Source organism: Neophocaena asiaeorientalis, unplaced genomic scaffold, assembly GCF_003031525.2.
Source record: "Neophocaena asiaeorientalis asiaeorientalis breed wild unplaced genomic scaffold, Neophocaena_asiaeorientalis_V1.1 scaffold433, whole genome shotgun sequence".
NCBI lineage: Eukaryota > Metazoa > Chordata > Mammalia > Artiodactyla > Phocoenidae > Neophocaena > Neophocaena asiaeorientalis.
In genome coordinates this window covers 2,816,815-2,842,282 of record NW_020175040.1, presented here as the reverse complement: position 1 = coordinate 2,842,282, position 25,468 = coordinate 2,816,815, and the positions used below count along the sequence as shown (strand labels likewise).

The window sequence follows — 25,468 nt, the reverse complement described above, 5'->3', positions numbered from 1 at the left end:
AGGGCAGCGCCAGGGGCTGGGGGGAAGGAGGAGAGCAAGGGAGGAGTGGGGTCGGGGTGGGGTCTGGCGACTGGGGAGGGGGCCGGCACCAACGCACGGGAGGGGCAAAGATGCTGAACCGGCTTCACAAAGAGCCAGCTGTTCAGTCCCTCAACAAAACGGAATTTCTGTCCCTTCACCTACTGTGTCACCGGCTGCACGCCCAGCAGCTTTCAAAGCTTTACGTTGACTGTTCGGACCTCTTACAACTCTCCACGTGCCCTTGCGTTCCCGTGCGCTTGGCGAGCCTTTGGTAACTAGGCTGGTGAGTCCCGTACCCCTGATGACTGCCTGGACGTGTTGAAGCATCGCAGGGTCTGGGGTCTCCCATCCTCACTCTGCTCCCTGCAGGTTCTGGTGCTTCCTTGAGCCCCGGCCCCGGCTCCGACAGCTGCACTGATTTTGCTGGAACTCTCCCGGCTCTGGGCCTTCAGGTGCCTCTAGGCACAACCGTGTGTCTGCTCTGAGCCCAGTCTGCGTGGCCCTAGGTACGTTGGATCCCTTGCTGGAGGCATGCGCGTATGGGAAGCTGATGGATCGGCTCCGGGGCCTGCCTCTTTCCCTCGAGGTTCTGGCCCCTGGGCGGGATCGACTGCCTCTGACCATCTGTCTGCACCCGGCAGAGGGATAGGCATTCCTACCGGAAGCATAGCTCTGGGTGTAAAGGGCCAGTCTGGTGACTGGTCCCAGCCACAGCGCCTGGCATGGGGGTCCACTTGAACCCCGTGGGCCCTGTGTCCCTGGTTGATGGTTCAGTGCTCACGGTCACAGAGCACGACCAGTGACTGTCTCTCTCACACTCTCCCGAAGTGTTTGCTGAGCTGCTCTCACTTGGGGGAGGGGTCCAAGCTCGTGATCCTCACGTGGCCCCTGCGGCCTCTCTGGGCCTGGCCCCCAGCCTGCTCTTCGTCCCCGCCCGGTCTGCGAGCTCCCGGTGGGGCTGCGTCCACGGAGCGGCAGCTCAGAGACTTCCATTGACCAGACAGACGCTGCGTCCTGATGACGCTTTTGATCTGCCCTAGTGGAGCTGCGCCTGCCCCCACTTTGCAGCCACCCCTGGTGGGGCCGCTCTGTGCCGGCACTGCCAGCGGCTCTGGGGATCGGTCAGGCAAGGGGGCTGAAAACCCCTCCCCTGGTGGAGCTCGCCTCCTCCAGGAGATGCCCCTCTCTTTCCCTTGGCTGACGCGCATTTGGGTGTTAAGTTTTTAAGACATTTTTTGTTTCCTCTGTGCCAGGCCCCCCCCAGCTCTAAGCGTTTTATATGTGCCATCTCAGCGGCATTTTGTAGCAATTCCCACGACGCTGTATGGAGGACGCTCTGGGACCGTCTATTTCACACAGAAGCCAGGGAGCCAGACGCCCCACCGCGGCGTGCACCCACCCTCATGGCCCGGCGGCCTCTCACCGTTCCTGGGGCTCCCCTCCAGGCCGGCAGACGGAGCTCTGCCTTAGGGGCCCCCCGTCCTGGCTGTGGTGGGGACGGACAGCCCCCCTCGGTCCCCAGCCTCCCTCCTCCCCCTGCCCTCTCTTTTGATCTCCAGAATCCAGGCCCTTGGAGAAATCAGACAGTATGAAATATGAAAACTGCTGGGAAGTAATTGAAGAAACACTGGGACTCTTGAAGCCTGTTGAGATAAGGCTCACACCTTCTCGCTCACGTTTTTTAATTTTTAATGGCAGGCTTAATTAATCGAGATCGGGTCTTCTGGTTTCAGACTCACTCGCAGCAGCTGGAGGGGGAGGAGGGCCCCTGAAATCGTGGGGTCTGAATCTAGGGAAGGAGAGATCACCGGTCGCGGGGAGCAGGGGGCAGCGGGGCTGCGGGGGTCGCTGTGTCGTCCACACGGCCGCCCCACCACTCCGCACACCCTGAGGAGTGGAGCCTTGCTCGGCCCCATTGCCTGCGGCCGGGCTGCCGTGGACCTTCAGCGCTCAGCAGGGTCTTGGTGGCGGGGGTGGCCCGGTCTTTCCAGAAGCCCCCTGGTGGAGTCTGCGAGGGCCCTGCTCTCGCTGGCTGAGGCCTCAGACTGCACGGCTTCCAGCGGCCCCAGGAAGCCGGGTGGGCACGGAGCTGCTCCCTCAGGGCGCGTGCGCGGGGCGTTGGGGGGCAGGGGGTCGCTGGCGGTGCCTGACCTGCTCAGGCCAGTTAGATGGGCAGAGGGCGCAGCAGGGGGCCGTCCTCTGAGCCATCCTGAGGCTGTAGAGGAAGCTGCGCTGGGGTTATCACCACTTCTTGGCCCGCGGGCACTTCCTGCGACTAGCCTCACCGACCACAGGTTCAAGCTGAGGTCGCAGTCAGTGCAGCCACTGACGCAGGTCTCCCCAGCCGGGCGGTGTGTGGAGGTGCAGGGTCCCATCTGGGCTGCAGGTGCTCCCCTGGGAAGGGACTGCTCAGCTGCTCTCCCAGGAGGGCAGGCCTCAGCCGCGAGGCTGTCTGCAGGAGGGGACGGGCAGCGTGGCTGGGGGCTTGTGACTTCAGAAGAGGCAGTGGTGGCGTGTGGGTGGTACGCTCGTCCCGTGAGCCCGCCCCTCTTGGCGCCCCGCGGGGAGGGCTGCCTGCTTGACGGCTAGGAGACAGGGTTCGAGGGAGGAAGTGACCCAAAGAGCAGACGCCGTGTGCAGAGCGCGTTAAAACATGGACATCCCAGGAGAGCATCTGCTCAGTGGAGAGGGCCTGGCCTGATTCACCTGTGTCCTTACTCCCTCCCCAGGGTCAGTGTTGGTTGACCGGCCACTGGTTGAGGTGGAGTTGGAATCTCTTGGCTGGATCATCAGGGCTGGACGGCTGGGCGTCAGCACGTCCCTGTGGAGGGGGGCAGCCGGGCTGGGTGGGGAGAGCCCCTGTTTATTTCATGCCTGTTGTGCGCTGGGTGTTCGCAGCTCCCATTGACCATCAGAGGGGCCTCGGCTGTCTCCCTGGTTCAGGGGTGGGGAATATGCCAGGGAGCGGCGGGGTGGCCTCAGTCTGCAGCTGGGGGTGGCGGTCCGGCAGCGGGCTCGCCCCAGCACAGCCCAGAGCAGAACCCCTGCCCTTCGTGGGCTGAGCTGCGTTTCGGAACACCCTTCCGCGTCCCTCCCAGCTGGCCCTTCCCAGAGGCCGTGGTACCAGGATAGGGCTGCTGGCCTGGTTCCGCCCCCCACCCCGGGTACAGACTCCGCCTTCGATGCCCTGCAGGTACTTCGGGGACGTGCTCCCCGCGCCTGCCGTGGTTACCTTCCCTGCAGGTGGAGGATGGGGCCCATGGGGTACGGCGCTTGCCCCGCACGGCTCTGATCTGGGCACCTGTCACCTGTTCTGGTCCGACTGGTTCGTTCCTTTTGGGCCAGGCTCCCTGTGTACTCAGTGGAGGTGGAGTGGGAGAGCCGGGCTTGGAGGCCGACAGACCGTGGGGTCTCCACTTCTGCGGGTCCCTTCACCTGCCTCACTGGCTGCTTGCAGGACCTGACTGACGGGCCCCCGCGGGAGCCCTGAAGCTGCCTTTGCCCGTCTGTGGTGGGAAGGGGCTACCCCAGGCTTGTGCGGGCCCAGCAGCTCCACAGGGCATCTTGCTGGGGCGTCCGACGCCAGCCCTGTGTCGGGCTTCCTCTGGGTGGTTTCGTTCTCGAGGCTGCGTCCTTGGAGATGTTGGGTCCACCCATGAGCCTCACGGGGCTCGGCCAGGATCTGGTGTTGGGGGGCAGCTGTGTTTACGTTGGTCTTCTCTGGAGACGTGGCATGCGGGGTGCTGGGCCTGGGTGGCCTGAAGCCACTCTCCTTGGGGCACAGAGAAGTGGCGTGACTGACCGGAAGGATGCCGCGGTGGCCCCAGGCTCCAGCCCAGCTCTGTCCTGCTGCCGGCCCCACACTGCCGGCCCTGAGCACACACGGGGTGCCCTCAGAAGGAGGGCAGCACGTGCCTCTGGGACTGCCTGGCAGTGCTGGTGAGTGCGGGGGTCCTGGGCTGTGGTCCTGGCACCGCTGCCTGCTGTGTGGCTTCGGGCAAGTTGCTTCACATCTCTGGGCAGCAGAGTCCACGTAAAGATGGGGTTGGACCAGACGAAGGAACGGCAAACTCTTTCTTTAAGATAGTGACTGTCTTAGGCTGTGTGGGCCTCGCTGCCTCTGTGGACACTGTCGTAGCCCAGGAGCAGCCACAGCCGTGTGGTCACAAATCGTGGGCATGGCCGTGTACCCGTAAAGCTTTATTTACACGGTGGGGCAGGCTGGACCGGGCCTCGCTCGTGGCGGGGGTGTGACCCCTGAGCCAGGGGCTCCATGTGTCCTGGCGGCCGCGGCTGGTCCATGAGGAGCTGGGCCCTCCCTGTGATCCTGGTCAGGAAGTCGGCATGTGTGGACTCAGCACGGCTGTGGGTGGGGTTGCGGCCGGAGAGAAGCTTCCATCTGGTAACCCGTCAGGTCCATTTTCTCGTTGCAGAATGTCGAGACGTACAGACTGTCTTCACAGCAGTTCCACAAGGCAGCCTCGAAGATGGAGGGTGCGATCAAGTAAGCGCTTCCTCCTCCTGAACTCCGCCTGCGTCTGTAAAATCTCCCTGCCCCGAGGCCTGATGGCAAGCTTCTCGAGGGGCTCAGATCCCCGCGCCTGGGGTCGGGGCAGAGCCAGCCACTCCAGGACCAGGTCCTGTGTGTCCTGTGAGCTGGGCTGGGCGCCACGCCCAGGCCCCTGAGGGAGTCAAGAAGGGGTGCTGCTGGCCCCCCCGCCCCTGGGCGGGTTCCGGAGTGGCCTGGCCCTGAGCCTCGAGCCTCTGCGTGACACTCGGTCAGGGGGCTGTCTTGCCTCCGGAAGGACAGGGTCGGGCGGCACAGGGCTGAGCACCAGTGTTCTGTCCGCCTGTCCTCCTGCGCTGGGGGCCTGGGAGCCGAGCGTCAGGAACAGGGGTGCGGCGGCCTGTCTGCTGCAGACGCGCCTGTTGCTTCGGGTGCAGGTCCAGGAAGGTCTGCAGGGGCCCCCATGGGGAAGGGAGAGCCGGTCCCTTGTGTGCAGGTGTCCCTGGGGACCCGTCGACCTTCGTCAGTCAGCTGGGGCCCCCGTGCCTGCCCCTCCCCCCCCAGGCCCAGTGCAGGGGGGACCAGCTTGGATCTGCCACCTCGAGGTGACGGTGTATGGAGGTTTGGGGGACCAGGGGTGAGAGGCCGCTGCTGAAAGCCGTGGGGGTGCCCGGAGGGGGCACGTCCCGTCCAGACCTGGCGCCGCAGGGACCCCTGAAGCCGGGGAGGTGCTGCGGGTCCTGGTCGAGCTGACTGAAGGGAGGGTGTGGGGAGGAGAATCTTCTCCTGCAGTTCAGCCCTGGGGCAGTGACGGGAGCTGGGGAGCGGGACCCTCCCACTCCCCGGGGAGCGACGGAGACCTGGGACCCTGAGGACGGAGCGTTCTCGCTGCCACGGTGGGGTCCCCACCTCTCCCAGGTGAGATTCTGGCTCACCGGAATCACAGGCAGTGGGTGACAGGGAGAGGTTGGGTGACAGCCACCCAGGAATGTGATCCCCCAGAAGTGGGCAGCGCCCGCCCTCTTTCCCTGGATCTCGACCTACCTGCAGGGGAAGGAGCTGGAGAGCTGCCAGGGCTCTGCCGTCAGTGCTGCCGCATTTTGTCACCCACCATGTGGCCCCATCCTGAGGGGGGACTCGGGTGGATTTGACTGTCGCCTCCTTTTTCATTCTCGTGCCCTCTGAAGGCAGAGGCGGGTGGCGTGTGTGGTGCAGGGGGGACTCTGTCTGTTCACGGCATCCTGGGCGACGCTCCCTGTAGAGCGTGTGCCTGAAGGGTCGGTGCCCCTCGTCTGCTGTCGGGCGGCTCCCTCACCTGCCCACAGCTGCGCCTGGACGTGCGGGGGCCAAGCCCAGCTTGGACAGCTTCGGGGCCTCTGGGCCTCACTGTTTGTCTCAGCGGCTTTGCTGTCCCGTGGAGGCCCCTGTGGACAGACCTGGACTCAGACCTCGGCCCTGCCTCCTGCTGGGTTTCCTGTCTGCAGGTGAGACCCCTGTGGACGGTGGACCTGGGGGTGGGCCCAGGTCCACAGTGGGCCATCAGCGGCTGCTGCCGTGCCAGCGTGACAGTGGTTAGTGATGGTGGTCGTTTATTCAGTCGTCCTTTCACCACACCTAGCATGGCATGGTGTGGAACAGATTTAATATGTAAATTGAATTCACTAAAAAAGCTGTTGTGGGCTTCCCTGGCGGCGCAGTGGTTGGGAGTCTGCCTGCCGATGCGGGGGACGCGGGTTCATGCCCCAGTCCGGGAAGATCCCACATGCCGCGGAGCGGCTGGGCCCGTGAGCCATGGCCGCTGGGCCTGTGCGTCTGGAGCCTGTGCTTCGCAACGGGAGAGGCCACAACAGCGAGAGGCCCACACACCGCGATGAAGAGTGGCCCCCACTCACCACAACTAGAGAAAGCCCTCGCACAGAAATGAAGACCCAACACAGCCAAAAGTAAATAAATTCATTTAAAAAAAACAAAACAGAACAAAAAACTAACTGTACAAAAACCATTTGCCCAAACAATGGCTGGTGACAGTGATGAGCCGTTGAAGACAGTGAGTGAAGAAGCCCAGTCTGAGGCCCCGACCCAGACCCCAGACCCGGGCGGGCGTGGGGTGGGGGTGTCCTACACTTAAACTGACTCCTCAGGACCCGAGATGTGGGCCAGAGCAAGCAAGGAGGGAGAGAGGGCTTCTCAACAGAAGGTCAGCAGGTGCGGAGGCCCCGGGCAGGAAGCGATTAGCATGTTCAAGGCCTTGACGGTGGGCTGCTGGAGGAGTGGATGCGGGGACTGGGCAGAAGCCAGAGCCCCGGACGTTGTAGCCAGGTCCAGCCTGCTCTCTCTCCCGATATATGCATTTGAACTATGAATTCTTGAACGTATGAATTGTAGCTATCTTGAAGTCATCTGCAGGTCTGTTTCTGTTGCCTGTTTTTTCCTCGTGGTTCTGTTTCTCCGTGTGCCTGGTAATTCTTGATTGAATGCCAGGCATTATAGAGAAGGTACAGTGGCTTCCCCAGAGGTGCTCACCCCCTTCCTGGATGGGCCAGTGTCAAGGCAGATCACGTCAACCCTGATGGGCCGAGCTGACTGGGTCCTGCCTGCAGTCCTGGTGGAGCTCAGGCTTCTTGACTGACCCCTGCCCCTAGGGTCTGGCTGTCCAGGGCTCCTTGTTCTTGGCGAGCTCGAAAGCCCTATGTTTGCCTCCTCAACTCTGTGAAACTTCTGAGAATTCTACTCTGCCCTTCAGTGGCTTTTTACTTAGGTTCTGAGTTTCCTGCCATGAGGCTTCTTGAGCTCAAGGATCTGAAGAATGCTTTAAAGGAGGAAGACCCCTGAGTGTGCCTCCCTTCTCCCTGGAGTCCCGATGCCTTGAGTCCCAGCCATGCTGTGCCTCTACTGTCCCGAGAGAGCTCCAGAGACCCTGCTGGCTTCTCTGCCTTTTAGCAGAAGCTGTTTGCCCAACACCAAGAATTGGCAAAAACTCAGGGGGATGGCGGGGAGGCAGCTCCAGGAATGAACACTCACCTCCAGGTTCCCTTCTCCTCATAGCCTTGGCCATCGAGTCCTGCTTCGTCTTGTCCTTAGAAGCCTTCACACAGATGTTTAAATTCCAACTTTAAATTTTTTCTCCTGGAGGAGAGCGTAGTTCTTCCACCAGCTACTCCCCCATGGCTGGGGGAGGAAGGGGTTAGAGTTTGCCAAGCAGAAAACAGCACCATGGGTCACATTGGCCGTGTTAGACGCTGACGGACGGTGACCCTCCCAACTTCACGCTGGCCTCTCGAGCTTTCCTGAGGCTGCCAGGCCCAGTGTACCCTCAGGGGTCAGCAAGCACTTGGCCTTAGGAAGAGCATATGGGCGGCGAGGCCAACACCACAGGCTGGGGCTCTGGCTTCGGAAGGATTCCATCGTTGGGGCAGAAGCAAGTAACCCAGGACGCGTGCACGCACACACGCACGCACGCACATACCCTCTACCTCACAACAGCACGGAAGGCGGAATTGCTCAGGTTTCCTGAAGGAAGAGATGAAGACCCCGGGGAACATCCTGCATTTATTGTCACGTCTAGTTTTTACGATAACCTCTGTCCTCTTCCTGGGGGAGCCGTCCAGGGCTGCTCCCGGCTCGCCCCTGGCAGGAAACTCGTATGGCCCCCGGCCCCACAGCGGGCGGCCCTCAAAGAGGCCAGCACAGGGGAGCCGAAAGACAGGCTATTAACTGTTTCCTGGGACCGAGCCACCGTGCTGCAGGGACTGCGACCAGAGAGGTCTGGTCCGCGAGGACACGGCTGCTGGGCTGCCCACCTCACCTGGGCCGGGCTCCTGCCTGACGCAGGCCCAGCTGAGGGAGGGGCTGGTGTTCAGGTGTGTGAGCTTCCCCGTCTGCATCTGTCAGGGACCTAATGATGGAACGGTGATTGTCTATGGAGACGGTGCTTGTGGGCTTGAATCCTGAATGAGACAGGTTCAAACATCCTCTAGTCCAGGTGCTGCTGTATTAGCCTGAATCCAGAGGATGTTTCTGTCTGACTCCCTTACCTAACCTGTTAAAAGGAGCGTTTTCTATTTAGAAATTTACCAAAACACGTGGTTTCAACGGGTGTACCTGGCTCTTCGAGAGGTTGACAAATCAAAACCCATTGAATAATTCATTCACAAGCCAAAGTGCAGGTAATCCGTTTCCTTAAGGATATCACGTGCGGCGGCCGTGCTGGAGCCTGTGTGGTTCAGGGTCTCCTGGTGTGAAGCGTGCGGCAGGGGCCGAAGCCGCGTCCGGCGCCTTGCGGGCTCGCTTCCTGGACTGTGAAACGGGGCGGGGATGGTGCCTCTTTTGCTCAGGCTCCTGCGAGGGCCGAGTGGTCCCCACGGGTGCTCAGGACCCACGGCAGGGGTAGCGCGGGATCCGAACCAGGTCCGATGGGGCCCAGACCTGCTCCTTCCTCCTGGGCCGCGGTGCCCACTCACAGACGTCCGGCAGAGACGTCGCTGCAGGCTGGCAGGCTGACTGGCTCCCATGGCCCGCGGACAGTGGCCACCAGGTTTCTCTGGGCAGAGCCCCCTTGTGATCTGCTCGTGACTGGCCTCGAGCGGGGAGGCTCCCCCTTCAGGGACTCTCCCCGTGGCCTGCCCCAGCCCGGGCCACGTCCACAGAGACGGCTGGGTGTGTTTGCCATATGATTCGCTGCCCCCGTAGGGCTCTCCGTCGTCCCTTCTCTCTGCAGACAGGACTAGGTGGCGGTGATCTGGGCCCTCTCTCATGGCTGGCGCCACGTGTCAGGGCGCATGGACACATCTCCCCAGGCGGCACCACCCTCTGGGCTCTCCGGGGTGGACCTGGGGCTGAGACCCCTGCTGGGCGCCCCTTCTGTCGGCACACCGTGCTCCACTGGCCCTCAGGCTTCTGCGGGCAGGAGCCGTGTTTGCCGCTTTGTGTCCCGGGCCCCGGACCGGAGCACCCGCGTGGTATATCTGGTGTGATCATTGCTTTACCACCGCGTGAATGACGCCCTCCCGGGCAGAGGCCGCGGGGCCTCCCGGCTGATTTGGCTCTGCCGTCAGGGCCGTGTGGGCAGAGACCCGGGCGCGGTGCCGGAGAAAGCAGGGACCTGCGTGGGGGGAAGCAGGTGTCGAGGGGTGGGCCTGAGGCTCGGGTGCAGCTGAAAGGGCGGCCTGGTCGCAGGTGTGAAGGGCCTTCTGTGCGTGTGAGAGAATTGGAATGCGTCCTGCAGGCAGCGGCAAGCCGTGAGAAAGCTTGTAAGGGATTCGTGTTTTAGAAAGATGCCTGGCAGCATCTGGGAGAGGCTGAGATGGCGCCAGTGCTGAGGTGGAGGTGGGGAGCCCACGTGGGACCCGCTTTGGCACCGCCAGCCGGTGACTCTCCCTCTTGGCAGACACACGAGGCCCCTGCACATGAGCTGGGCCCCCGGCCCGCAAACGGTCAGTTATGCAACGCGTTGCGAGGGGGATACAGTAGGACAGCGGGCGGAGGGTGGCTGAGACTCTGGGGACTGTCCCTGACTCCGGAGCAGAGCCGAGAGATGAGAAGGGGCCGTGCAAACCCCCAGGCTAGGGCGCCACGTGGGAGGCCAGGGTCCAGCAGGAAGGAGGGAGGCTCCTGACCGGGGAGAGCGTCTGGGGGCCCCCAGCCAGGAGGGGCAGGGGAGCCAACTGAGGACCACAGGTGGTGGGCTCAGAGCCGCCCTGCGGGATGTGAGGTCCCCGGCTGGCCCCACCCCACGTGGCCGCAGCCCACAGAGACCTGTGACTCAGGAAACTGGGCTCAGAGACGACAGTCTGTTAATCCCTCCCCTCGACAAAGACGAGACGGCCCTGCATCCTAGCTCTGTTAATGACTCGCTTCGGCAGTAAAGCCACCGTCCCGAAAGGCTCCGTTCTTTGTGCCACGTTCGTTTTTCTTGGAGTGTCACATTTTAGATCAGCTTCTGGGGATTAGATGCTGTTACAGTGGAGGAATCTTCCCTTTTCAGTCAGTGAAGGGGTTACCACTGAGCGGCGTCATCCTAGGGCTTATTCTTCCAAGTCTGTTGCCTCCCTGTTCCGCCTCCCGAGAGGCAGCCCTGCTGAGGGCGCGGGACAGTCGAGCGGTTATTGTGTAGGTCTCAGAGCCCCTCAGATCCGGGCCCCGTGGACCAGGCTCCCGTCCCTCGGCGGCGACAAGGGCAGGGCTCTGCTGACCTCCCGGGACGCCGCACCGTCTCCAGGTGCCAGGTGCTGCAGGACCAGGGCGGGGGCTCCAGGAAGGGTGATCTCTGCAGCCTCTGCCAGCACGTCCATGAGAGGTTCGTGGTTACGTGTTAGCATCCCGGCAGCCTCCAGACCCCTGGGGGAAAGGCTGCAGGCTCTGAAGGGTCAGGGGCTCCACCCACCCCACCCAGGAGCTCTCTGTCCTGAGGGTCCACCTCCAGAGCAGCGGTGTGTGTGGTACGGGCTGCCCACGTGCCACCCTGGGGCTTCCCTTGCCCTCACTGCACGGCTGTGGGTCCAGGCTGGAGTGGACCCTGGTTGTATCGTCCAGGACAGGCCCTGTGTTCCTGGTGTGGCCAGACCGCAGAGAATCGAGAGCCACTACTCCAAGGCTTCTCCACAGTCCAGTCTCCGGGAAGCTGAGGGTGCAGACCCTGGGCCGTGATTCTTAGGAACTCTTTAAAGTGTCCCCAGCCCGTCACTCCCGCTGTTGCCCCCTGCCCCCACCCAACACACGCACAAATGAGGGGAGGCCGTGAGCCACCGTGTGGAGGCACCCCCAAAACCACAGGGCCCGTGGGCAGCCCCTCGCTGGCCGCAGCGCCGTCCTAGCTCGCTGCCACCGCCTGGTCAGCTGGACCCCACTGACCGTCCACGCAGCGCTTCCGGCAGACCGACCCCCAGCTCCTGCGAGACGCTCCTAGCGGGGTCGTGGCGCTCTGACTCTGGCTCTCCCAATCTTCTGTGAGTTTCCCGTGGTGGATGGACCGCCTTTCAGGCGTCTCGTGAGGACAGTTGTCCCACTGCCCCGGAGTTTCGCTTGAGCGGACACACGATTTCCCTCCCCACCTGTCCTGCAAGTGGCCTGACCAGTGAATTGGCTCATAGCAGTCACCTCGGGGTCCTTGGCCCCAGCAGGGCTGGCACCGTCCCCTAGGGCGTCACTGTCACAGCCCTGCTTTTGTCAGAGCTGCGCTGAGGGAGTGTGCTGCCCCTTTCTTTCCTTTGACATTGTCTCCTTCGTCAGGTGAACGAGCTTCGACCTCAGGCAGGTACGAATTTCTAAATATGGGTTAGAAATATAAAATGGTTTAAAAGTAAAAAATGCGGTCACCTCGGTCCTAGATGAGAAAAATGTGTTTATGACGCATGGTTCCTTGTTTTAAGGACACGACTGCTCAGATCTGGGAGTCGTTTTGGGAAGAGCGTGTATCTTGAACGTGGCTCTGGCGTTCCCAGGTGACTGCATGTCCCCCGCTGTGTCTTGGGTGATGCAGGATGCCAGCCGCAGCCGTCGGCGCTGTTTCCGCCTGGATCTTGGTTTCTGGTGGCAGGACGGCAGTGTTGGCGTGAAGCAGAGGGGGCCCTGGTCTCCCTGTGATGCCCCTTCCTCTGTGCCTCTCACTCTTCAGAGCCCCCCTCCGTCCAGGCACCGGGCATTGAGGCCCGGCACAGCCTGTGCCACGCCGACCACTAGGTGATCTTGAGCCAGGTTTGAGCACTCCCGGGCAGGCAGCCCCATCCGCCCTGACCCAGCCTCACGATGTCAAGTCCTCCAGACACTGACCTACAGGGTAACTGAGATCCCCGAAGGAGGGCAGCACCGCGCGGTGAAACAAGGTGTGGCCACGTCTGGGGCCTGGCTGGAGGGTGTAGGGTGGGAACGATGGTGACAAAAGGCTCTTTGCTCTCAGGGTTTGTTGCTGTAGCTTCTGTGTATCAGCTCAAAACCATGTGCAGCTCAGTCCAAATGCCTACTTAAGCAAAGGCCAAAAGTCTGGTTGAAGCTATAACAGGAAAAATAGGGCTTTTATAATACAAAGCTTGCCATTTGTCTTGGATATAAAATTTATGACACTTTCCATATGGTAAAAATGAGCAGGGAAGCTGTGTTTATTTCTTCAAAGGTAGCAGAATGCATCTTGAGGAATTAAGAAAAGTTACGAAGGGTGACTGTTCGGGAGGTGAAATGCATTCCAGAGAGGGCCAAACAGTGCTGGGTCGGGTGGGGACAGCTGGGCCCCGGCTTTCGCTTGGGGCCGATGTGGCAGGAAGTTGCCGGTGCTTAGGCCCAGGAGCCCACGTAGATTCCACATCAGGAAGGCCTGCCCCCTCCCCCGTGCGGTGTGTGTGTGCTTGGCCTGTGCAGAGTGGGTCACACACGACACCTCGCACGGTGAGCCCAGCCAGAGCGGGGGCCGCAGCTCCTGTGGGCTTGCGAGGCAGACGGGAGGGAGGCCCTGGCACTCAGCGGATGCTGCCTGTGGCCCAGGCACCTGGACGATGTCACCTCACTCGTTCAGCGGACAGGATCACGGGCAGTCGTGCCGCGAACGGGCTTGCCAAGGGGACAGCGTCAGTGGTCAGGAGAGGCCCGTTGCCCAGGCTGGTCCTGCCAGCCTCCCGCGTCCGCTGAGTCCACCCGAGGGGAGAGGGCGTGAGTGCCGGGGTCTGGGCCCTTTCTGAAGGCTTGGGAGGCTCTGAACTGATGGGAGTGGACGTGTTTCAGGATGATGGCTCTAGCGGTGGCAGATGAAGTGAGCCGAGCCCAGGCTGCCGTCCTGTCCTTGTGTGGCCGATTGCTGTTGCAGCCGAGTGTCTCTGCCCTGATTCACGCTCGTTTCAGCCTGTCGTACCAGCCTGTCTCTCAGTGTGTGTGCTTGCGTGTGCACGGCGGGGCGGGTGCATGCGCCAGGGGCAAGGAGAGAGGGTGCCTGTGACCACGGGGAAGGCAAGGGTCCCGTCCTTCCCATTCCTGAGCAGCGACAGGACAGGTGGGGTGCCGGAGCCCTACGGTTGGTCCCATAGCAGATCCACCAGGATAGGCGTGCATTCGTTTGACGCTGTGAGCATCTTGATTTCTGTTTCAGACTTTTCAGAGAGAAGCATTTCTTTATTTGCTCCTAATTCAGCAAAGATTTAGCTCCTCCTTTGTGCACGTACCCCTTTGCTTTGCACTCCACACCCACCTGTCTTCGTCCCCTCTGATTATGTGTGTGTGTGTTCAGATATACGTGATAACTTGCAGTGCACTTGTAGAGTCCATCCAGATCTATAACGTGTGGATGTGGTGTCTGGACGTTGTTTGATTTGCTATTTACTGGAGCATCTTGAAGTCATCAGTGATGAAAATGTCCAGATGATTATGTCTCTTTACAGTTTTTCAAAATGAAAAATAGTGTTGTCTTCTGCTTAGAAAAACGAGACATGAATATTGTAAAAAATCAAACGATGCAGAAAAGTATTAAAGAGTTAAAAAAGCCCAAATTTCGCCCTGCTTGAGTTGTGGTGACGTCACTGTGAGCTGAGCACACACACAGTTGGACCTAAGTGGGCTCGTGGAAACACACGTCACCTCCCTCGTCCGCATTCTGTGGGCCTGTGTCCATGTCGGTAAATGTGCATTTACATGTTCACTTTTAATACCACATTGTTATTCTGGAGGGTCAGGATTTATGTAATCGATCACTTACTGATGAATCCTGGGGAGTTTTCTGATCTTTTTTTACCAATGTAACGATAACTGCAACAAATAGGTTTATAGGTCGTCGTGCACTTACTTCAATGCTTGTGGAGGGAATTGTTGGGTCAGAGAACACACACACAGACACACGCACAGTGTATTTATACGTGTATATTTATGTGTTTACATTTTACTTACTCGCTGTCCAGAACAGTGGAGGTCCTGTACCAACTTTCACTCTGAACAGTGATGCTGGACGGTGTCCGTTTCCCCAAGCACAGGATTTTAACAATATTTCTCAAAAACATCTTTGCCAATCTCACAACCAAAACCAAACAAACAAAACCTCTTTCCCCTGCATCGGCAGGCGGACTCTCAACCACTGTGCCACCGGGGAAGCCCCAAAACCTCTCTTTTTTAAACTTCCTCATTTCTTCCAGGATCAGTGAGGTTAAACCCTTCCAGAAATTACGAGCTGTTTGCATTTCTTCTTTTGTGAATTACTTACTTATGGCCTTCGCCCTTTTTTCCTTATTAATTCTTTTTAAAAGGTCTCTGTGTAACAGTGTTATTAACCTTTTATTTCTGTTGTGACTCTTTTTTGAGTTTAATTTTTGCCCTTTGGAAGTTGATGGGGGGATAGGGACCCAGTGCATTTTTGTTGTTGTTAATGTTTCTGTTTGTGACTTAGGTTACGTCACAAAGGCCCTCCTTCCCACCATACCCATGTTTTTAGGATGAGCACCGCTATGAGTTACTCCCCACTAAGGCGTGCACCACATGACCCCACTGTGGTTTCTTAGGTGTGCGGTGTGACGTACAGGTCCACCTTGGTTCTCTCCCAAATGGGGAGCCCTCTGTCCCATCAGCAGTGATGTGAAAGTCCACCGAATCCTGCGCTAACTCCTCGGGCCTGTTTCCGGACTCTCTTCTGGGGCCAAGCCTGCACGTTTTAGATGTGTATAAGACATATTACGCAGCTACACTAATTTAAGATATTAAATATCCATCAGAGCAAGTTCTTCTACCTGGGTGATCATTTTCCAACTTGCTTTTTCAAATGAATTTAGAATCACTTTGTCAAACTTTCCCTCTCCCGCTCCCAGCTGGAAAAAAAAAGGAAAACCTGGTGGGCTCTTTTTTGGGATAAATACATCCTTTTGAATACATTAAGTCCTCTCAAACTGCCATCCTTATTTTGAAATAATTTCAAACCGCTAGAAAGGTCACAAGAATAAGAACACTTGCCTTAAGCCAGGTACCGGATCGGCCACACTAGAGCCTGCCGCGTCTTCACTGCCTCCCTCTAGGCAAAAACACTGTCTTCCTGACATGGTGACCGGTTGCCGCTAAGTATTCTAGACCACCGTGTACCTCCCAGAACCGTGCTCTGTGACCACACACAGCTCTACCAGTCAGGAAACCCTCGCTGACTCAGCCGCAGGCCACAGGCACACCCCCAGCTGCCCACCGCAGCCCTTTTCCTTTCTGGCCCAGGAGTTTGTGCTGCACCTCCGTGACCATCAGTCTCCAGTGGGGACAGTTCCTTGGTCTTTCTCTGTCTCTCGTGACCTTGACAGTCTAAAAGGGTACAGGCCTCTACTTCTGAAGGGTGACCCCAGCCTGGGTCCGCCCGATGCTTCCTCATGGCCAGCCTCAGGCCGTGCGTTCCTGGCAGGAAGGCCCCCCAAATGGTGCCGTGCCCTTCCTGGTGGGTCCCATCCGTCCACGAGGGATGTGGACCGTGAGCCGGTCACGGTGGGCCTGCCTGGTCTCTCTGCACAGGCTGTGTCCCCTTGTGCTTGATCCCTGCTCTGTGGGAGCTTCTCCAGGGTATGTCCAGATCCTGATGCCTCAGCCTCGGCCTCCAGGGACTACTGTCCCCTGAACCAGCCAGCACAGTCGGGGTGGCCCGTGGCGGTTGTTTACTTCCATCGTTTCCTCTACGTTTATGAATTGCATTGAAGGGAGAGTTTCCCTTCTCCCCCACTGAGGTGTTGGTGTGTTTGTTTATGTTAGGGGAGAGTCAGGGAGTCACAGTGCCTTGTTGGGTTGTAATAAATTACCTCGTTTATGTTGTTGTTCATGTGGCCCAGGATTCTGCCGTCAGACAGACTCTTCTGTCCTTTCGACGTGTGGCTTCACGCTCTGAGCGGCCTTCCCTCTCTGGCACAGGTGTTCCGGCCCCAGCCCCGGGATCAGCCGCGTCTCCACTCTGTTCTGTTTACTGCGGAGTGGTGCTTAGAAACCAAGGTCCGGGCGCCGGGCGTGCTTGCTGCTGCTGGGCTGTCAGTGTTCCCAGGTGCTCCCACACAGGCACGCACGTTTACGTGTGTGCGTTTCCGCACACTCACGTGTACGTGTGTCTGAGCACGTGAAGCCCACACGGCTTCCCCGGGTTCCGGCACCAGGGTTCTTGCGGCTGCCCCACGCGTGGAGCTCCCTCCTCAACGGGCCTGGCTCCCTTGTCCTCCACGTGCTTCACCCTCACTTCCACTGCTCTGGCCGCTTCCCCGCCCTGGGCTGCACCACCCACTCCCTGCGGCCCCTCCGGCAGGAGGGCAGGAGGGCGCCCACCCTCGTGCTTTGTGCTCGGTGACTCCAGGCTGACGGGCAGCACAGCCAGCCCAGCACTGCACGGCTGGGGGCCGCGTCCACCGCCTCCTGGCTTTGTCTCCCTCTCCTCGGATCTGGTGGCGCCAGGGTCTTGCTGGACTCCGGGAACCGCAAGCGACTCTGATGCTGCTGAGGGTCAGCTGTGGTTCAGAGCGCAGATGGGGGTCAGGAGGGGGCTGACGGTCCCGGTGCTTCCTGCGTGGAGACTCCGGCCCCTCCCCGCCCTCGGCGACGTGTGAGGTGCGTGGATGGGTGACGCCCTGAGGCCCTTTGCACCTCCTGCGTCGGCGACAGTGGACGGGGGTGTGGCCCACAGAGCGAATCAGCCCCAGCGTCCAGAGACGCCCCTCAGAACACCCCGGGTCAGCCAGGAAGAGGCCCCTGCGGTTTCCAAATGTGCTGGGAAACCGTAGAGCGGGGGACGGACCTGCGAAGACCCCACCGCGCCAGCTCTGCACTAATCTGTTTCTTCACTGAGATTATGTGTCAGGTTTCAGCTGAGGACACGTTTCTGCAGGCTGAGGGGGGGAAGCTGCGTGGCGGGTGGAGGGATAAGGTCTGCTGGGCCGGCGGCGGGCAGGACTTCGGGAAGGGTCTGAGTCAGTGGACGCAGGGGCCGGGTGGGAGGAGGCCTGTGGGGGCCGGACGCAAGGGCCGGGCAGGACCAGGGGTGGGGGGTGCCCAGGGGCTCCAGGCTTCGGCTTCGGTCCCATCACAGCAGGGACGAGGGGCAGCCCAGCCTCAGAGTCACTGCAGGGAAGGCCCAGGGAGGAGCAGCTGTGCCTGCTTACGTCACCAGGGGGTGTTTCTGCCTGAGTCTCACCCGACGGCGTCGGAAGTTAGTTCCTGCCTCTGTCCCTGTGTCCCCTGTCACCAGAGCACACCACACCACACCGCAAACCTCTTCGGGGGCTGGGAAATGCTGGCCGTCCTGCACTGAGGCTTACGCTCTCTGCCGACCTAACTCTGCCGCGTGTGGAGGGCTGTGTGGTCCGGCCCAGCCCAGAGGGAAGCTCCTTGGTTTGTTGGTTTCCAGTCGACACTGAGCTTCTGGCTGCTGCGAGGGTCCCACCCCCGGGGCTGGGCACGGGGAGGCTCCCCCAGGAAGTAGAGTCCAGAGGCAGCTGGAGAACAGGCCCAGGGCCCACCCACAGGCCACAGAGGCAACAGGCTGGACCAGGCAGACATCTGGACAGTCAGGGGGACACGGTCTCCCTGGGCTGGGTCATCTGCTGAGCTCGGCGTCGGCGGGGACCCTGGACGCAGAGGTAGTAAGCTGGTCCCTGCCCGCGGGGCACTCCCAGTCCAATGGGGCCGCTCCGCGCAGGTTTGGCCCCAGCCGCCGGGCGCCCTTGTGGGTGTGAGCCGTGCCAGCCCCTTGTGGGTGAGCAGAGGTGACACAGTCGATCGGGGACACTTGGCTCCAGTCAGAGGGGCCGGGAGGATGGAGGCTGGCAGGGAGTGCACGCAGGACCTCGGCTCACACGGTGCCGTTGATGGCAGCCTGCCGCCAGGACACCAGCCAGCACCCGCCCAAGAAGTGGCCCTGTGTGGTGCCTTCAAAGGCGGCCACATCCCGGGGGCTTGGGAGCCAAGGAGCAGCCTGGGGAGTCGCCCCTGCCGTGTCACCCCCACCGCAGGCGAAGCCTCAGTGTGGCCTCGGCTGCTCCGTGTACTGTGGACCGACAGGCAGGTGTGGACAGGCAGGAGGCCTGAGCCAGTGTTTGTGGCACCATGCTCTTCCTGGGGCCAGGGCTCTGCAGCAGAGGGATGTGGGCCGCGGTCCCTGCGGGGTCTGGGCCTCGGTGAGAACTTACATGAGAGCAGGAGGTGCCGGCCCGTCCCTGGGCAGCAGGCAAGTGGCCGGGCCTGCACGGGGAGGAGGGGGCACAGCAGGGCTTGGGGAGGAGGGGGCACAGCAGGGCTTGGAGAGGCCCCCCAGGTGTGTCACAAGGAGGTGGGGGGGACACCCGCCAGCAGGTGCCGTTGCCCAGGAGACAGGGAGGCCTCGGGGAAGGGAAACCAGAGGATGCCGGCAGACGGGGTCCTGGGGGTCCTCAGGCGCTGCGGCTGCTGCTCCCTTCCCTGGAGCCTCCAGCCCCCTGGCCGCTGAGGGACCGTGAGGGTCCTGGTGTGGACCCCCAAGACCCCCGCGACCCACGCCTCCTTGGGCTGCGTCTACCCCACACGTCTGGTGAATCGGGAGGCTCCTCGGGGGGGACGTGTGCTTCCCCTGTGGCTTTTTCACAAAGGACCAAAGCCAGGAGCAGCCTCCCTGTTCCGTGCACGTGTGCATGTGTGCGTGCAGTGACAGTCCCAGGGAGGAATCTTGTCACTGGCTAAGCAGCCATGGGGGCCAGTTTGCGCTTCATTTCCTCAGGAGCAGAGCTCTGCTAGGCCTGGGCTCCCAGAATAGCTGCCCCCCCGGGGGGGTCCCGTGTGGCCTCTGGCATCGGCGTGTCTCTGGGCCCCACCCGCCTGGGCTGAGTGGCACGCGGTCGGCAGCGGCCAGCGAAGCGGGTCCTCAGCGAGCAGCTGGTCTCGTCAGCCCCTGGGCCCTGGCCAGGCCGCCGCGGAGCCTGCCCCACGGCTCAGCTGGTCCTGACAGAGATGGATGTGCAGCTCCGTGGCACCCGCGCACCTCGCCTCCGAGCCGTGATAGAAAGCCTGCTCTGTGCATTCACCCACGCCAGCGCATCTCTGAAATGAAGTGTCAGGAAGATGTCTAATGGCCCAGTTCCACACCAGCGGTGGTAATGGGAGAAGGCTGAGGTGATGAGATGTCGGTCAGTGAAGCAGGGCCCACAGAGGGACGTGCTTGACGTCGCACTCGGGCCTGTGCGCAGCCGGGCTTGTGTGAGCTCGGAGGGGGCCCGGCCCCGCGCTGGCACGGGCGCCCCTGCGGCCGCGCTGGCTGGTGTCGGCCCTTCCAGTTGGCAAACTTCTGGCTCCCCTGGGAGCCTGAATCCCATGTGTCTTTTGCTTCTTTTCTGTACCCTTGGTTCTTTTTTCCTTGGAATTTTGGGGGAATTTTCCATACTTGGCGTGGAGTTAAATGGACGCAGCGTGGAGCCAGATAACCGGGCTCTTATGCTGGCTCTGTGTCTCGCTGTGTGGCCTTGGGCAAGTCACCTAACCCCTCTGACACTGGTGTCCCCACCTGCAGGATGGGCTGCTGTGCCGGGTTAGGACCTGGCAGGGACTGGTCCTCAGAATGACCTGGACCTCAGGCCCGGCCTGAGATGCAACCTGGGACGAAAGGCCTCCCACCTGAGCCATTTACCGCGGAGCCTCTGTCACACAAGATGCGTGTTTCTGTCTGTCAGAAGGTGCCTGGTGAGCCGTCTGCCTCCCACTGACTTCTGCCCGTCAGCACTCAGCGCTTTCCTGCATGACCGGCTGCCTGTTTCCTGGGGCTGCTGTGGCCCACAGCCGGCTCTCTCTAAAGCTGGAGGGCTCCCGGGCGTTTGCTCAGCTTCTGGTGTTGCCGGGAGGCTTGGTGTCCTTGGCCTGTAGGCGCATCACTGCAGCCTCTGCCTCCGGCGTCACGTGGCTTCTCCTCTGGTCTGTGTCCGTGGTCAGTGTCTCTCCTCCTCTTAGGAGGACACCAGCCACGTGGGATCAGGGGCCTCCCTGCCCGACCGTGACCCCATGCTGACTAACGGTACCTGCCAGGACCCCATCTCCAATCAAGGTCACTTTCTGAGGCTCCAGGAAGGGCGTGTTTTGGGGGAGGTGCCCCTACCCGCTGGCCTTCACGTGCACAGCGGGTTCCCAGGGCCTTGTCTCCACACCTTGCCGCAGACGCCCCTTCTGGGCCGGCACAGCCGAGCGTCTCAGCTCTGCCACAGGAGAGCTGAGAGCAGTTCCCAGCCACGGACCGAGAACTTCAGACGGTGTGAGGGTCCAATTCCCTGGGGCCAGGGCCATGGCCGTGTCTTCCCTGCGGGGGTGTGGTTTCAGCCCTGTCCCTTTCACTGGGCTCCCCCGCCCCCGGGGGCTGCAGAGGGCAGGTCCCTCCCCAGTGGCCTTGGTGGCCTTGCTGTGTGACTCGGGAGAACGATGGGGGAGCATGTGCAGTTGCTCTTCCACGAAGCTGTGTCCCCCTCCGTCCTGGTGCCCTCGCGGCAAGGTGGCAGGGTGGTCCTCCAGGCCACGCCCATCATGGGCTCCCCTGCAGCTCCGAGCCGCCCCGGGCCCTGCACCCTTGTGGAGGCAGACTGGCCGTGGACAGGGGACCTCCCGAGTTCAGGATGGGGAGAGCAGGGCCGGAGAGAAGGGACAGACACGGACAGGAGGGATTGCTTAGCACAGGGTCCAGCGAGCTGTAATCACCCCAGAAATGGGTTTGTTAACCTCCTTGGAGTTGCAGAAAGCTTTACGTTCTAGGACAATCAGTGCTCGCAGTGGAGAGGGTGGGCTATGGGGATGTCGGGGACAACGTGCCCAGTGTACGAGGTGCAGGAGGATGAGGGTGTCGGGTCCCTGTGGGCACCCACTGGGCCGCTCGTCCCACAGTGACCACACCGGCCGTGAGTCTGGCGCAGAACTGTGGGAATAGCGGGGGCCCCACGTGGGGCTCGGGGGCATGCGTGGTGGGAGAGCGCTAGCGGAGCGGAGTCAGGACGAGACCTCCAGCCTCCAGGGACAGGTGGGCTGCGATGGGCCCCTGAGCAGGAAGAACCTGTGAGGCTGGACCGGGCGGTGGGAGCAGAGCCCCGGGCAGAGCTTCTGGGAGAGGAGAGCGGGCTGGGGGTGGGAGGGCCATGAGTAGAAGTGGTTTGGGTTTGCCGGGTTCCTAGACTCTGCAGAGATGAGTGTGTCTTCAGCAGAGAGTGGAATAGCGAAGGTACGAGAGAGAAGGGCCACTGGGACAGACCACCCAGGTGCTGGGGGAGAGAAGGGGTGGCTGATGGGGGTGCCCTTGGCCCTGCAGAAGGACCGCTCCTCTAGGTAGGAGGCAGGGGTAGTGAGGCTGGGATGCCGAGGAGGGGTGTCTGTGCCCTTAGGGTGCTGGTGGCCCTTGGGGGGCAGGGGGACGAGGAAGCAGACCCCAGACTGAGTGGGGAGTGGCACGGAGAGCTCAGGAGAGCTGGGCCCCAAAGGCCTGAGCACCAGAGGGGGAGGGGGCCCTTCTGGAAGGGTCACTGTGGCCCGGGGGTGGCGCTCTGGGAACCACGCAGAGCTGCAGCCGGCAGGGGGTGCAGAGGAGGCAGGACACGGGCGGGTTTGGCCTCCGCAGGCCTGAGCCAGGGGCCAAGAGGAGCGAGCGAGCGTCCGCGGGGACTGAAGGCCTCGGGGAGGGGGGACGCAGGAGCGGGAGGCGGGAGGACGAGCAGTGGCCTCTAGAGCCACCCAGGTGGGGTGGGTCAGGCCCAGGGAGAGAGAGGGTGACCGCTGTTTGGGAGTTGCAGTGGCTGTATCTGCGCTTTTCCGTTAGATTGCAGAGAAGCAGGCACATTATAGTTAGAAGGTAAGAGGGAGGCATCTGTGGGGGGGGAGGGGAGGCGTCTAGAGCAGCTCCCGGTTTCTGACTAGGTAGGTCACTGGAGTGACAGGGACTCCACTCACCAAGATGGAAACTAGGCGGGAAGTGGGTTCCCTGGCGCTTGCTGGTGAACGTGGTGAGGAATTGGCGGGTTGGGGGTGACGTGCTAGGCTGGAAGTCTCCAGGGAACCGGGAGTGGGGGGGTCCAAGCGTTGGAGTTTGGGGTGTGTGTTGTTGGGATCGGCTGGGGTTGGCCCTGGGGGGAGAAGTTTAGGGTGTTTGGGACAAAGGAAAGGGAGGAGGGCCCTCTGTGCCCACGCAGGTTGGGGGGGCCGGGTTCCCAGCGCGGGGTGCCTGTCAGTGAGAGCGACACGGCCGGTCTCCCGAAGCTGGCAGGGGCAGCGGGCAGTGGTCCGGAGTGCCCAGGCCAGCTCTTCCCTCTGCCTGGTTGCTGGGCAGTGTTGGTTCCTGGACAGAGTGGGGAGAGGGTTGATTCCTGGCTCCTGTGAGCCTTTTATCACAACTCTCCTTCTGGAAACGTGTCACTTCCACCAGCGGGTAGAGCTCGGTTCACAGGTGGCACTGGGGTCATGGTTTCCATTCCCAGAGGTGGCCACGGTGCCGAGGCCAGCTGGCCCGTGTGAGACCCTCACTCCCCACAGCGCCTGGTGGTCTCCGTGCCTGTCACTGTGCAGCCCTGAGGGCCGTCGGAGAGGAGGGCCGGAAGCTGGGTCCCTGAGTACCTGTGACACCGTCAGATGGCGGCCGTGTGGGTGTTGAGAACTGACCCCACAAGCCGGTGCTGGTCTGCGGTGCACAGTGGGCCCTCCTCGCCCCCGACCCTGAACTCGTAGCAGCACGTGGCAAAGCCCCCAAAACCTGTGTGCCCCCCACTGGCCCCCAGGGCACCTGCTTGGGGTCTCTTGGCTCCTTGGAGAAGGGACCCCATGATGGGTGCCTTAAGGTTCCTGGGAAAGGAGCACCATCGGGCCTGGGTGAGCCGTGAGCTGTGAAGCACCACACCTGGGCCCAGCCCCAAAGCCTCCCGTCGTCGCTCTTCTCTGCCAAATGCCTGCCCCACTCTCCGCCCCCCCACCCCCGCACCCTGCAGGCTCGTGTCTGGCATATCAGCCCCTCGTGCAGAGGAGGAGAGGCTGGCAAGCAAGGGGAGCTGACCTCTGAGTGGGCCAGCGTTCACCCCCCAGAGCCTCCCAGCCGGGAATCCTAACATGTCCCTCAGCTGCGGGGGGCGGGGGCGGGGCAGGTTTTCTCTCCCTCCCTGGAGAGGTCACTGCCCTGGGTACCTTCCAGGCAGCTGATGAAGCTTGAGCCGTTCTGCATGCAGTGGACGGGCTTGCCGCGGCCCCAGCTGTGTGACCCAGCCTCACCTGCTCCCTGCCCCGTGCCGTTCACGGCCCGTTTGCAGGCAGACAGGTGAAATTTCTCGCGATTGACGTTTTCCTGACACCCTGTCTCCTCGTGTTGTGGCTGACAAACGCCAGCGCAGAGGCGTCCGCAGGCCCATGGGTGACCCTGGTGTGAGGGGCTGGATTCTGCTCGGCCCCTCCCTCTGTTTCTCCTGAACTGGGAGCCCCCTGGGTGCTCTGAGAGGTTTGCCCTCAGAACGCACAGGGGCCCTGGTCCAGGGACCTGAAGACAGAAGGTGGGGGGCAGAGTTAAGAAGCCACTGCTCTGCCCACTTACAGCCAGCGGGTGAGTCGCTTCTGCCATCGGTCTGGAGAGGGTGCGGCTCCAGGACGAGCCCCACATCACTGGCCAGGCTGCCGGCCGTCCTGCCCCCGGACGCCTCTTTCCATGAGACCTGCGGCTCTGATAGCTCTGCTGGCCGCACCCTCAAGGGCCACGGGTGGGGGGCTGTTCGTCGGGAGCGGGGCTGGATGGGAGCTGCTGCTCCAGGGGCCGCAGGGCCAGGCGAGCAGGAGGTCTGTGTGGGAGGACGGCCGGCGGGTGCCAGGACAGAGCCCGAAAGATGCGGCCTCGGGGACTCCCCGCCAAGGGCAGGTGGGACGGAGGAGCCCGGAGGGAAATGCAGAGGGAGCTATTTCCAGGCGAGGGCAGCAGAGAGGAGATGCCTGTCCGGAGGCATTTAGAAGGCCCACCATTGGACGTGTCTGTGGCAGAAGGGTTTTCAACGCGGAGGGAGGGGCATCCTGCAAGCACTGGGCAGCCAGGCGGTCACCCCACTACAGCAGCAGATGGAACCCAGTGAGGGGACCCCAGGGCCCGGGAGGAGAGGGTGAGCCTGGGAGCCCGTCTGTTCTCCTGTGCGAAGGTCAGCGCCCAGGAGAGACACGTGTCCTCCTCAGGTAGGAAGCCTCCGAGCCCGTGTGCACTGTGCAGACAGGAGCAGGGCCGTGTGGCGCTGTAGGGCCGTTGCGTCCCCTGGCTGCGCCCTCAGGGCCCAGTGGAATCCTGGGTGGTGGGCAGGGCCTTCCGGGGAAAGGGGGCCGTTTCTCCCAGCACAGCCTTGACCTTTGGAGCCGTGGACCTGAGCGTGGGCGTGGTGGCTGCTCCCCACCCTGCCTCCTGCCTGTTCAACTTGTAAACCCTCAGTTCCGTCCAAGCCATGGATCTTGACTGATCACGGTCACTCCCTCGTCAGGGATTGTCTGGGCGTGGGGGGCAGCGGTGGGAAGGGAGGGGGCTGCAGTGTGTGGTCAGCAGGCCTGAGGACCAAGCCCACACGCGGGGTCCGGAGTCCCGTGGGCATCGCTGCCGGGATGGTGGCACTGGGCGTGTCAGCCGCAGCTGGGTAACGAGAGCCGCTGAGCCCTCTGTTCCTGGTCTTAACGGATGGATGTGGGAGGCTGAGCTGTGTTAAAACCAGCATTCTAGCCCAGCACCTGCTGCAAGGCTGGACTTTTGAAAGTAGATCCGGGGCCGGGGAGCTGTCGACCTGCAGGCCCCGGGTGACAGGAGCAGGGGTCCTTCCGCTGCCGAGGCCTCCCCAGCGCCCGAGCCCGGGAGGGCAACACGGGGCCCAGGCTTAGCCGCGGCTCCGAGGTTCCTGGTGGACCTACCAGAAACCATGGAAACCCTGTGAGTGTGTGTCCCGGCGCCCCTGCATCCTAGTGTGGGACCTGGGCCAGCCACATGCCTCCTCGCCCTCTGCTGCCTGGTTTGGGGTCGGGGCGGGTGGTGAGAGACGGCAA

General features: G+C 61.8%; 1 protein-coding gene across 1 annotated transcript in view; it reads left to right on the top strand.

The window, feature by feature from the left end:
* Positions 1-25,468, top strand: part of CHCHD6 (coiled-coil-helix-coiled-coil-helix domain containing 6) — a 120,013-nt gene that overhangs the window by 92,631 nt on the left and 1,914 nt on the right. The window contains exon 6 of the mRNA XM_024763434.1: positions 4,455-4,525. Coding sequence (XP_024619202.1) covers positions 4,455-4,525 — 71 coding nt within the window. The remainder of the gene's footprint in view (positions 1-4,454; positions 4,526-25,468) is intronic.